Below are 14398 nucleotides of genomic sequence, written 5' to 3' on the forward strand. Positions count from 1 at the left end.
GGTGTGGTCCTGGGGAACTTCTTTCCTGGGACTACTTTGGAGGCTATTTAAACCACGCCCGAACAGCAGCACATGCTTCGTGTTATTCTGCATCCAGCAGCGTGACTCTCACCGTGCCTGCAGCCAGCATCCAGTCTTCTGCCACGCCCGCGTGCCTGCAGCCAGCATCCAGTCTTCTGCCACGCCCGCCTCGAATCCGGAGCTCCTAGAATAAAGAGGAAGAAAAGGACAAGGTTAGAAAACAAACTTATTTCAAATTCCTCACCTGATTCCGGATCCATTTCATCTCCCGACCTGGAAAGTACATCAGTCCTGCACGCGTCGCTTCGCCAGCACAGCGCCATACTCACCAGTTCTGACAGCATCTTTCGATCCGGCACTGTCTCCATCATTTCTTCGCCGTACTCCGGCACCTAGGGGCACAAGAATAACAAGGTGAGCCAAGAGAATCAACAAATACCTCTTACCACCATAGACTTACCCAATTTACAACCGGCGGTATTATTCTCCATATCTTCATATGACGCATCTGTAAAGAGGGAGAAAAACAACGTGTTAACGCATGCAATAGTTACCGGACAGCGTTGGGTAACACAGACTCTTACCTGAACGCCAGCCGCAGCTACGAGACCTTCTTCTCACAAACTAATTTGCAACTTAAGGAAGGAAGGGGACAAGAGTGAACATCGGGCACATTGAACTCTTTGAACTTGATACGTACCAATCCCGCCTGGGACTTCAGAGTCAATGCTTACCGGAACTCCCCCAAGGCCTTCAAACCAGTGAAGTAACTGGTATCTACGCGCCCCTGCAAGACACACAGGATGGAGAGCTCATCTTTTACAAACATAAGGTGAGGTTACTAAGGGGATATCGGAGGTGATTAGTGGGGGAGAGCGAGAACAGTTGGGAGGCCATCCCTAAAACCCACAGGTGGCTAATCCCTGTCTCCACTTGCAGGAAAATACTTCTTCGGGTCCAACAGACAAGACTAGGCGGGCCAGTCCAGACAGTCATCTCTGCACTACGCATCACGTTGACGGAGACCGCAGCTGTCCGGGTCCGATTGACACCCCTGTGGGGTCCAGGTGAGCGTAACAATGGCATGTTAAGGAGTCTAGATTGAACATCTGGTGCAAAACCTGACTTCCTTAGCCACGCAAATCTGCGAAGCACTACGCTAGACGCCATGGACTTGCTGATACTGTCAGCAGTGTCCAAACCTGCTTGAAGGCATTCTCCCGAAGCCTCCTTACCATCCTTAATTATGGATAGGAAACCATCACGTTCCTCTCCTTCCGGGATGTGTTGAGCTGCCGCTGACATGCAGTCCCACAGAGTATAATTAAATCTAGCCAATGTACAAGATACATTGGTAGACTTCAGAGCCATGCTCCCTGATGTAAAGATCTTTTTCGACCAAGTATCTATTTTCTTGTCATCTCTATCAGGGGGAATAGTGGGGTATGCAGCATTTTTTGTTGATGTGGTTGCCTGAACTACCAGACTCTCAGGAGAAGGATGTTTACTCAAATACTCTGGGTCAGAGTTACAAGGTCTGTATTTTGCCACATATTTTTTATTTACTGCTGGACTAGATTCCGGTCTTTCCCAAGCAGCATTTACTCTCCTTTGCAGGGCAATATGAAAAGGAAGTATGGGGTCTGGTTGAGGACCTCCTGACAAAATATCCGTCATGTCATCATCCTGGTATACAGGTACATTATTACCCCACCCCATAAACTCTGTTACTCTATTCATGAGTTTTCTGTAACCCAGATCAGCATGTTCTGCTGGATCTGGTCTCTCAAATTCATATTCAGGAGATGTGTCTGTTCCACTTGCAGACTGTAAACATTCATACAAATCCTGCATTTTTGATTGAGGATTTTGTTAATTCCTTTGGAACATCTCTTGTCCCATATTTTACCTCTGCTGATGTAACCTCAGGTTCATCTTGTTCTTCATATTCTTCATTTTCTGATGACATTTCTCCATATAAAGATGGCATAGTATGGAAAAAATCATGTCTGTTTTCAGGGTGCAATATTTTTTCAGGAATATGTTTCAACCCTGGTGTCGACGTCGACAGAAGCGTCGATGGCGTCGAAGTCGTGGCCGTTACCTTCGATGTTGTCGAGGTATTCTTCGATGTTTTCGAAGGGGCTACAAATGGCGTTGAAGGAATCTTCGAGGCAGTCGATGTTGTCCAAGTAGTCTTCGAAACACTCGACGCCGTCGAAGAAATCTTCGAGGCCGTCGATAAAATATTCGATGTGACTTTTTTCTGTTGGGTCGTCGACCCTTTATACTCGACAGCCTTCAACAGAGGCTTTGAAGATGTTTTCGTCGAAGTCATTAATGACTTATCAACGTCGAAAGTCTTTTTCGTAGAGTCTGTCTTTTTAGGTGTCTGGGAAGAGTCCCTAGACAGACACCCTCGACAATTTCTTGTCGGACTTCTTAGTTTTAGACCTTCCTCTGTCACTTTTGTGACTAGAGGCATGATTTTCAACAGACATTTTTGAAGGGGTCTGGGCCGCATTCTCAAAAATGTTCATCATGGACTCTCTAAATGCTTCCCACATTTTAGGAGAGTCGTGTTTAGTTGGACAAGTAATAACTTCCTCCTAAGTCGAGGAAGAAGAAGAAGAGGGAGATCGGGGTTGTCTCTTTTTTGCCTTTTTGGACGAAGAAGAGGACTTCCTTGATCTACTCCTCGATCGTGATTTTGTATGGTGTTTTGCCGAAGACTCAGCCGAGTCTTTCTTCCCTCTCGAAGAAAACTTCCAGGATTCCTCCCCCACCGCCAGTTTACCTCGTCTTTCTTTCAAGGCCTTGTGGGTCATGGATTGGCACGAACCGCAGTCATCGATCCGATGTTCGGACCCGAGACACCAGAGGCAGTTACGGTGAGGGTCGGTCAGCGACATTATTCTGCCGCACCTTAGACACTTCTTAAACCCCGTTTTCGCTTAAGACTGAAGCGCCGTTTTATTTCGATCCGAAGCGAAGCTAACGAAAAAACGGAACTGAGGCCAACGGACACGCTCGAGGCATTTATACTACCGATGACGTCGACACTCGACGGATGCCGCCGAGGGACATCGACGCCGTCGCCTCGAGTGGAGCGCCCTCTGGTGGAGAGAGAAAAAATTTCCAAAGCAGCAAAGCTGAAGGTAAGGATATATCTAAGATGAGGAATACGTGGGAGGACACAATCCATTCGAAAGGGATGTCACCAGAGATGAGGGCATCAAGAGTGTGGCCGGAAGAGTGAATTGGGCAGGAAGAAAAAATAGTGAGAGAGGGAGTTACAGAGGACCCGGCACGGAGAGGTGGATGTTGAAGTTACCAAGGAGGAGGAGTTTGGAAGAAGAGGTTGAAAGGGATGAGGCAAGGTCTACCCATTCAGAGAGGAAGGGGGAAATAGGGCCATGGGGTCTGTAGATAGGGGGGAGAGAGAGAGAGAGAGAGAGAGAGAGAGAGAGAGAGAGAGAGAGAGAGAGAGAGCGAGAGAGAGCGAAAGAGAGACCCCAAGCCTTCAGACGAGGCATCCAAAAGAGGAGTATGATTGAGTAGGGATGATGGAAGCAGTGACCCACTCAGGGAAGATCAAGGCCACTCCACATCCAGGCTTGTTGGGTCTGGGTTTGGAGAGGATTTTGTAGTCCTCAGGAAGGAGAATGTCAAGAGCTGTGACAGAGTTGCCACGTCTCAGTAAGAGAGAGGACGTCCAGGTCACAGACTTCGAGAAGGAGACAGATGTCAGAGGAGTGTTCGACAGCAGAGCGAGCATTCAGAGTAGGTAAGTGAAGTTGGTAACCACCTTTGAAGGTTTTCCGAGGGGGTACGCAGGGGCGTAGTACTCCCATCAGTGGTGGTGAAGTGTGGGAGAGGCAGAAGGGGTGGCAGGAGAAGGAAGAACGTTTATGAGAGAAGGCAGGCGCCAGTCGAGAAGGAGAAGATTAGGCGGAAAACCTTGGGCCATGACAGGGGCACTGTGATACACATTAATTACTTTTCTATCCAGGGGAACCAGAGTGGGAGTAAACCTGGATCAGAAGCAGTCAATCAACTGTTTAGTTGTTAAACCATTTAGACCTATGTGTGTTCGTTTTTCTAGGAAGGTAGTAGGCTAGTTTAGGATTTGGGCTAGGGACTATGTTTTGAGACATCCTGACAGTAGTACATGTACCTTGAACCTTTGGGTTTAGAACAGGAAACTTCTCAGAGTTCTTTTTCATTATTTTAGTTTGTTATTTTCTTTGAAGCTGGCCTGGAGGTCAGACTAACCGTAAGAAAAGACAATAAAGATCGGACAGCATTATGTCCCAGAGTCAGAGTCCTACTTCTGGCTTGCCACAACACCCACTCCCATGCAGAAAATATGCAATGACTTTGTAAAGCACTTCAAAAACAAAGTCATAAACCTCTTCTATGTCTTAAACACTGAGCCCAAGGACACAAGCAACAACTTCACTATTGCCCCAACCCTGAAAGCAGCCACAAGACTAGAAACCAATCTTGACAGAAGATTTTGCTAGTGAACTAGTGAAGCGAAAGCAACAAAGCTGGATCATCAGCAGACCCCTGCACAACAGACGTCTATAAGACCATACTCAGTAAGAAGCCACCTGCAGTATATTTCTGCAACCTGATGAACCACTCGCTGGCAACAGGAATTGTACAGAGGAGCTTTAAAGCGGCACACAATAAAACCACTTCTCAAAGATCCCTTGGGAAACACACACAGATAACCCATCCAACTACCAGCCCGTTTCAAACATCACTTTTGCAAAATCCTAGAAAGCTATGCATATGGACAAATCCTTGCACATGTGGAAACCAAGCACCTACAGGTCCAGGTACAAATTGGCTTCAGGCCTATGACAGGAACAGAATCAGCACTAAACTCTATCTGGGATCACGTAAGAATTGACCCGGACTCCAACTTAAGCTCAGCCGCAATACTACAAGGCCTTTCAACAGCCTTTGAGACGGTCAACCATGCAACACTCCTATGGATACAGTCCTTCCTGATAGAAAGCACTGAAATCACCTGGCTACATCCCCTCCAGCTTGGCACCTCACACACCAATGTGCAGGGTTTCCACAAGGTTAAGTTCTCGCCACTACTCTTCTTTGACATTTACGTGACGCCACTTGTGAAACTCCTCAATAGATAGACTCAGTTGTTACAACTATGCAGATGACACACAAAACATCTACAAAATCAACACCACCCGACAGATAGACCCAAATGCCTTATACAAATAAATGGCTGTATGAGCGGCAACAGACAAACTCAACCACACAAGACAGAAATCAACAATCTAAAAAATCCCTTCAGTCAACTGCACATACCATGGGCCACAGAAATCGTGAACAGACACAAAATATCCAAAATAGTGAAAAATCTAGAAATCCTAATGGACAACAACCTAACAATAGAGCCACAAGTGAATGCAGTATTGCAGAAGGAACAAGTTACTTAGCTGTAACTGTTGTTCTCCAGCAGGGGTCTGGTATGAATTCACATGCTCATGAATATTCCCAGTCGTCAGGCTGGGAATCCTCGGTAAAGAAAAAATTAGTATCAGTTTCATTTCTGATCTGTCTTTCCCAGCAGTAACCAATCACTGGTCTCTGGGTCATACTGCCCCCAGCCAATGACTGCCATCTCCCTAAGCCCTGCCTCTGGTAGCCATCTTCAGATTTGGTAGCACGCAAAGCGGCAGTATGACCAAGTGAAGAGCCGTAAAGGGGCAGGAGGGAGGGTTCCCATGTGAATCCATGCCAGACCCATGCTGGAGAACAACAGTTACAGGTAAGTAACTTGTTCCTTCTCCAGTATGGGGTCTGGCATGGATTCACATGCTCATGAATATAAGAATACATAGCAGTACACATGCACAACCACGGGTGGTGGCAAGGCTCAACATTAAGCATTACATAAAACTCAACATTAAGCATCTCTTACCTCCCCACCAGGCTCACCTTAAGCGAACAGGTTGCGCAGCACTGCCTGGCCGACTCTGGACTCCTCCCTGGAATCCCAGTCGACGCAGTAGAATCTCGTGAAGGTGTGCGTCGACCTCCACGTAGCCGCCCTGCAGATGTACAGCAGGGGCACACCAGACAAGAACGCTGTGGTAGCAGCGATCGCTCTGGTCAAATGGGCTCTCGGTCGGCCGGGCAACGGTCGGTTTGCCAACCGATGACAATGCATGATGCAGCCGGAGAGCCATCTGGAAACGGAAGCCTTCGAGAGAGCCTTCCCTTGGTTCACAGGTCCAAAGTTCACAAACAGCTGTGATGTCTTCCAAAAACTCTTTGTTCGGTCCACGTAGAACTTCAGTGCTCTAGCCACATCCAGCGAGTGCAAAGTCCTCTCGGCCGGAGACGAAAGCGACGGGAAGAAAACAGGTAGCACCAAGGGCTCGTTGAGGTGGAAGTCCGATGGCACCTTGGGCATAAACGAGGGGTGCGTCCTCAGCACCACCCTCGTGTCGTGAAAAGTCAAGTATGGAGGCTTGCAGGATAGGGCCTGGATCTCTCCCACTCGCCGTGCGGAGGTGATGGCCACAAGAAATGCAGTCTTCCACGACAGGAATTTCAGCGGTGCCGAATGCAGGGGCTCGAATGGCGCCCCCATGATCCTGGTCAGCACCACGTTGAGTTCCCATGCCGGGGCAGGGGCCTTCACCGGCGGGAACGATCGGAACAGTCCCTTCGTAAATTCCTTCACCAGGCGATGGGACCACAAGGACGCCCGTCCTGTGGTTCTGGTGTATCGGGAGGTCGTAACCAGCTAGATGTATTTTGATGGAGGCGTGAGCCAGTCCAGCCTTGGCCAGCGACAGTAGGTACGGCAGCACTTGAGGGGCCGTAATCCGTAGAGGGTTAATCTTATGTGCACGGCACCAGACAGAGAACCTCTTCCACTTATGTCTGTAGCACTTGAGAGTTGAGGACGCCCTGGCTTTTGGAAGGACCTCTCTGCAGTCAGCCGGGATATCGTACCCTCCAAACTCTAGTGCTGCAGGAGCCAGGCCTGCAAGTTCAGCGACTCCGGGTCATGATGAAGTATGGCGTCTCCTTCTCTGGAGAGAAGATCTGCGTCCGCCAGCAGCTTGACTGGTGGGGACGCTGACAAGTCCAGAAGGTCCGGGAACCAGATCTGCCTCGGCCACGCCGGTGCGACCAGGATCATCCAGCACCGGGACCTCTTGAGCTGGTTGACGTCTTCTCCGGGAGCTAGAGGCCTCTCGCGTGAAGTTCTCCGGTGTGCGCTCCCCACCCTTCCAGGGAGGCATCTGTCGTCACCGTTATCTGGTGGGATGGGGTCTGAAAGTCTGTGCCTGACGTCAGATGAGCGCGGGTGCCCCACCACCGGATAGCTCGTCAGAAAGTCTCGTTGAGCGAGATCCTGTCCTCGAAGCTGCCTGTTGCTTGGATCCAGCGGGAGTCGAGGAACTCTTGCAGAGGGCGCATCCGAAGCCTGCATAGGCGCACAAGATATATACAGGAGGACATCCTCCAGAGGAGGGACTTGATGGACCTCACCCTGACCGCGTCCGTGGCCAGCAGGCGCTGCACCTTGCCCAGGATGGCCTTCGTCCTTTCTTCCGACGGTGAGGCCAGGCGCGCCACTGTGTCGAGCTTTGCTCCCAGGAACAGTGCGACTTGCGACAGGACCAGGTGGGATTTGGGAAAGTTGATGGAGAATCCCAGGTCCGAGAGCAGCTGGAGGGTCTTTGCTGTGTGATGCACGGCGAGCTCCCTTGTCCCTGCTCGGATGAGCCAGTCGTCCAGGTAGGGGTAGACGTGGATCTCCTGCAGGCGCAGCCGCGCCGCCACCAGTGCGAGGCACTTGGTGAACACCCTGGGTGCCGACTTCAATCTGAACGAGAGGGCCTTGAACTGGTAGTGCCATCCTTGGACCACGAACCTGAGGAACTTTCAGTGACCTTTCAGAATGGGGATGTGGAAGTACGCATCCTCCAAATCCAATGACGACAGGAAATCGCCCTCCTCCAGCTGTCCCAGCACGTGCTGGAGGGTAACCATCCGGAATTTCTGTGCCTTGATGTATTTGTTCAGCCGTCGCAGGTCCAGGATGGGGCGCCACCCTCCTGTCTTCTTTTTTACTAGGAAGTACCTTGAGTATACTCCGGAGCCCCAGAGCCTCTTCGGGACGAGCTCCATGGCACCTTTTCTGAGCAACGCCCTCACCTCCAAGAGTAGTTGAGGGACGTAATTTTCGTTCCTGGAATGCGGGGGGCACTTTTTTAGAAATTAGAGGGCGTGCCCCTGGGCCAGGGCGTCCAGCACCCAACGGTCGGTGGAGATGGACTCCCACACGCTGACGAACTTCGCCAGCCGGCCTCCCACCAGGGTGCTTCGGTGGGGGCCCGACCCCGCTGTCGGTTCAATCTTGCTTGGCGGACACCTTGCCGCCCTGGCCTCCCTGGCGACGACGGCGGGGTCGCCCCGACTTGCCTCATCCTCTATAGGCTTCCTGCGACGAGGAGCGGGCCGCTTGGCGGTACGTAGAGGAGCCACCATCGAATCCCTTGGAGGCACTCTGCTTGCCTCCGGCGCTCCGAAAGGACGGCCTCCATTGCCGGAGGACGCCTTGGGCCCTAGCAGTCTCTGTGTCCACCTTGATGGCTTGGCTTGGAGGGACTCATCCACCGTTTTCCCAAACAGGTTGTTCGAACGGCATGTCCAGCACCTTGGCTTGCACATCCTGGCAGAAATCCGTCGCCTTGAGCCAACCTCGTTGTCTAAGGCAAACGCTGTTGCCTAGCTGGCGGAAACCGGTGTCGACAATGTCCGTTACCACCATAATGGCGTGGTCCGATGCCACTTCGCCTTCTCGCAAGATCTCCAGGGCCTCGGCCCTCTTGTCATCCGGTAGGAAGTCCAACAGGGGGGCGATCTTGAACCATAACTCCCTGTCGTAGCGGGCCATGATCGCGAGAGCGTTGGCCGCCGTAATCGTTGTTGCCGCCGACGAGATAACTCGTCGTCCCATTGCGTCCAGCTTCTTCCCTTCGCCGTCCGGCGGGGAAGTTGACGTTGAGACCAACGCCCCTCCCGCGTTCTTCTTGGCCACCGCGTAGACGACCGAGTCCGGGGTAGGCTGTGCCCTAAGGCACAGAGGGGCCGCATCGGGGACCCGGTGCTTCTTCTCGTACCGATCCTTCTTGGCAGGCGTCGTAGAAGGGTTCTTGAGAAGGGTGAGACCCTCGTCCCAGATGTCATCCAGCAGAGGCACGGCGAGGACTGACTTCCTCCTGGCCTCGCGCCGTTGGTAAAGGAAATCTTCCTTCTTTTTCTCCTCGGGGCAGAGCTGAAAAGCTCGGATGCCCTGGCGATCATTGCGTGGAAAGATTGGGGACGACTATTCTCAGGGAATGCAGTATGCCCCTGCCTTAATAAATCCAACCCCTTCTCAAATACCAAATTCTCCTCCCCCTCTCCAAGTAGAGCAAATGTGCTCTGTTGCCAGACCAGTCAATTTAATGTACTTGACAAACCTAAATACAAGAGAGTACTAAGTATCTTGCATACGAATTGAAAGTGAGTACAGTGAAGATTTTGGAGAGTCCGAGGATCACTCGGGAAAAGCAGAGCGAGCAGTCTAGCGTTTTTCGAGGTGTTATTTGCCCGAAGGAATATAAAAAACGAGTGCAGGAGTTCAAAAGGAATTCAGCTGGTAGACCAAGGAAGAGCAATCCTGCTCTGAGGAACTGTGGGAGCCATGCCCCGGGATGGCCGAGAAAAGCCATAGGGGGGAGCTGCGAACCGAGGGGGAAGGAGAGCTTGAACTTGGTCTAAGCTGTAAGGACTACTTGGGCTACTGCGAGACTTACTTCTGGACATCCCAGGCTCTGGTGAACCGCCTGAGAGGAAGGACGTGCATCCGGGCAGAGACAAATGCCTGCAGAACCGCTGAACACCCCGCCTTTCACCTGAACGCTACCGGAGCATCGAGGAACAGCGCAGCTGCTGGGGAAACGCTGGTAACTACAGAGAATAAGGAAACAGGTACATGGGTTACCCAGGGCCCAGGGCGCGTTAAATGTCCAGGATAGCAAGGGGGTAAATACTGACATTGGAAAGGAGGGTCTGAGACCCTGAAGGGACATTGCAAGTATGGAACCTGCACCCATATGAAAAAGAATGCATAAGAGGGTCTGGAACCCCAGGAATTACCAAGAGTGTGAAATTATGTGTTTGGCAGGAGAGTGAACCGAACAGCTATGATAACCAATTGCTAGTCTGGGACCCACACTGATATGAGAAAATGAAAATAACGAAGATGGCGGTTTCGGTGTTTGGCAGGAGAGTGAACAAAACACATACAATACCACAAGAATAAGAAAGACTGAGGAGTCATGTGTTTGGCAGGAGAATGAACCAGACAGATATGATAACGAACTGCAAGCCTGGGACCCGCACCCATGTGAAAAGCAAGCGCCTAATATCAGGAACAAAATGGTCTGGGAACCCTGTGAAAGAGAGGCAGTACATGAGAGGACATTAGCCTGGTAAGAGAGTGAACCAAGCTACATTGAGAGTCTGGGTCCCGCACCCACATGAGCCATGAGAGGATATTAACTATCTGCGCTTCTGCAAGCTGGTGAAGACTTATCTCTTCAATTAATTTAGCATCGCAGTATAGCCAGACTTATGTACTAACACACAGCTATTGTCTTGTCCTTTCTTGTCTGTCTCCATGTGTCCACGTATCTGCACCCCGAGACTTGCGAGTTGCAAGTTACCGGCGCAACAGAAATGAATAAATGAAATAAAAATTAGTTTGGCAAGAGACCGAACCAAGCTATATTGCGAGTCTGGGACTCGCACCCAGCTGAAAAGTTGAGAGTATCCAGGGCTGCGGAACTGATAAAGGAATCCTACACTTGACAACAAAGTGTATCAAGTTGGTAAACTACAGTACTGTAAATCCAAGAAATGTACCATTGTGAATTGTCCTGTGACATTTGCCTAAGAGGATAAAGGGGCTCAGAAGCCCAAAAGGAAGGAAATCAAGATAAGATGAAATCTAGGGGGAAGGAAGACGACCCTAGATTTGAAATCTTACATTCATGAACATTGTTTTTTTTCATCATCTCTGATTATACAAGAGACAGGGACCTTTTCTGTCCACTGGAACTCCCAAGAACAACGTACTTTGCAAAGAGATAATCCTTGCACAATTGGTTTGATTTAATAGTGTTGGGGACAGAAGAGGGCTTTAGGGACACGACAATGACAGACTTTTTAGTTTTGGACATTCTGATAATTTCACCAGTTTTCCTTGAGGCAGGGAAACCCCTCTTAGCTTCAGGTATAGAAAGGCACACCTTTCTCAATAAATAAAAGTCTATATCCAAGAATATGCCACTGTTGTATCTGAGCCTTACTTCTGCACCTGTACAACTGGTTATCAGTCTAAATAAATGTTTACTTCAAACCACACTGCATAACCCACAGCGCAATCCATATCCTAAGCACAGAATTCCTATGAGAAATAATCTCAGCCGGTTCGATAGCACAGAGAGTAGAGCGCTCGCTTTGACTTCTGTGCAGAGACTGCTGCTGCAGGTTTGTATCCCGGCAGGGCCAAACTCAGCCTTTCATCCTTCCGAGGTCGATAAATGAGTACCACACACCGTGGGTAATAATAAGGAGCGCTCATGTACCTGAGGGTTCGTAGCGCTATATAAATGCTAAATTATTATTATTATTATCATCTCTATCTATAGAAAGAAACAAAACATGAGGTCCAGCAATGACACACGACTTGAACCCAAACAATATTTGAAAATGAAATAAAGTGGATCAGCCTTCTCATACAGCTCTACAAAACTCTCAAACTCACTCCTCAAGGAAATATGCACAATAGAGGACATCTGACCATCAGAAAATCACTAAAAACCAGACTCTTAAATTTCCCAACCTAAAAGCCAAAACACGGTTTAAGAGAAACATGGAACCTCAATAAAAAGTACACACACCACTTCCAATGGAATTGCTTTTAGCCTTCTGGCTCATGCCAACAAAACTGGAAATGACCCGAGATGGAAAATGGAATATCACTAACCACCCACCATACGAGACATCACAGTCCAAACCAAACAATTTATGCAACTTTGCCTTTGGTGTATGCCACGCACTACCATTAACTACTAAAACTCTCCAAATTCCTGAAAGCTCACCAGACAACTACGAAATAAAACAGCCACACATGACCACAACGGCCACTCTAAAATCAGACAGCAAAATGCACACTGCTTTCAAGAACTCTCAACACACTCAAATTCCAACCCAGTGCCACAGTTCCACAAAACAACCTATAAAGACCTGCACACCAGAACAACCATGAACACTTAGCACCTAGAAGCAAACCCAAAACACAGTAACTGTTTTTTCTCCAAACTGAAACTACCAACAGAACAGCAAAATCACTCTTGCACTCTCCTTCCCCTTCTTTCTTTTTCAGATACGAAAGGGCGCCTGCAGACCATGAAAATGTCAGCAGTGCACAGTATAAATTACATTAACATAACATAACTCTTCTCTTGAATAAGCTTTTGCTCCAGATATTATTGTTTAGGCTTCATGACCACTTATCTTAGTTACAACATGTAAACTCTCAATCACTTGCCTAAAAGCCTGTAATATTTTAAAGGGTATTTTGCTATAAGACAGAAATGCACCAACATTGTTGTTAATCTAAGTCCTGGTCTGTGCCCTTGCTTCATTTGCTCTTCTTTACAAACCTGTGAGTTTGGCGCCTACAACCCATACCAGTCTGTGCTTTGATGCGTCTTGTAGATATAAATCACCAAACAAATTGAAATGAAATCACATTCAGGGTTCTGTCAACACGTGGGTTACCACTACTGGCCAATACGCCGTAAAACTCCGAAACACAATCCTTCGACCCTAATGTAATTGCTCCCTCACCTGCTTCTCTGAAAAATTAAAAGCATAAGCAACCAAACGAATAACAAAAAAGGCATACTGATTGGTTTCTGGAACACGCTTCTCTTATACAACATGGTGGCATATCACCAGCTCCTAACAGACCATTCTGTCCTCTTCTCCTCACTTACCAAGTGATTTTGGTAGCAGATTCTTCACAAACTCTGCATGGTCACCCACATGCAGTATGCTGTACACGCTGCTGTTCATCAGCTCTTCTTGGTTGTAGCCCAGGTAACTTGTTACGTTTTCAGATACAAACACGACCCTTCCTTCACGATTCACCACAAAGAAGAAGCCATCCAAGGCCTGGAATGTCAATGAAATAAAAGCAGTGCATGGTCAGCAACAATTGAAAAAACACAGCAAGGAAAGAATCAGAAAAAATACATGACAGCAAATAAACAATGTGTCCAAGTGTGGGTGCTCCTGTGTTCTACCTTCTGTGTTTCAGGAGCACAATAGAAACAAATTCACATTTAAAGACACATCTGTAAAAGATGTCAAGATCTTATGTTACACTGATGAATACTAAGTATATAGATACTGTAACCACATTGTCTGCTCAGGATTCAGAATGTTGGTGTGTCGCTTTTAAAGATTGCATCGGTTGTGTGCCATACAATAGCATTTTGATTAGGCCTATGTGATAGTTAATGCCTATGTCAGACAATCACGTGTATTAACATACAAAGGATGCTCTACTTTCATAAGAGAGTCAACATAAAGGACAGCATACCAAGTGTAAATCATATGCACTTCGCAGAGTGCGGTCCTTTTCTTACAGTCAGTTAAGACAGCCCACAGTGACCTGTACACACAGTTCTTCTCCTGTCGGGACACTTTTTTTCTAGTAAGCCCTAGGTCATACGATCACACTAGGGTTGCGGGTACTAAAAAGACATTGGCCTGCAAAATGTATAGTGTAATTAATAGTTAACTTGTTATATATTTATGGAAATGGTAAGATAATTTGACTTTTTTTCTTTTAGTTCTATAGACAAACAGCAAACACAGGTACGAGGTAGCCCACATATGATTACTCCACAACCAGAGACCCTAAAGTGGGATCTGAACACAACAAACAAGGAGGGGGATAACTGCAATATTCAGAATCCAATTTTTGCAGGGGTCTCCGCCCAACATTCACCACAACATACAGTCAAATGCTAATGCAATGGCTTTGAAAATAGTGATTTAATCTCAGGTTATATTCAAACATCTTAAGCAACGAAGTAAATATGAAAATAAATGAGGAAAACAGCTTTCCTCAGAACAAATTAGTACTAGAAAACCAAGAAGAACTCAAAGAAAACTAATTTTAAAACATGAATTACAACTGCATCAATTAAAGTGTGATAACAAATCCATAACATCAGAAGTGTCCTTCTCC

The 14398-nt window shown here is 48.1% G+C and overlaps 1 protein-coding gene across 6 annotated transcripts in view; it reads right to left on the reverse strand.

Moving 5' to 3' along the window:
* The window catches only part of NCOA1 (nuclear receptor coactivator 1), a 1575181-nt gene that overhangs the window by 601394 nt on the left and 959389 nt on the right, over positions 1 to 14398 (reverse strand). For all 6 annotated transcript variants that reach the window (XM_069605680.1, XM_069605681.1, XM_069605685.1 and 3 more), the window contains one exon: positions 13137 to 13314. In XM_069605680.1, the coding sequence (XP_069461781.1) occupies positions 13137 to 13314 (178 nt within the window). The remainder of the gene's footprint in view (positions 1 to 13136; positions 13315 to 14398) is intronic.

The sequence above is a fragment of the Ambystoma mexicanum genome, chromosome 4p, assembly GCF_040938575.1.
Source record: "Ambystoma mexicanum isolate Mex_15411 chromosome 4p, UKY_AmexF1_1, whole genome shotgun sequence".
NCBI lineage: Eukaryota > Metazoa > Chordata > Amphibia > Caudata > Ambystomatidae > Ambystoma > Ambystoma mexicanum.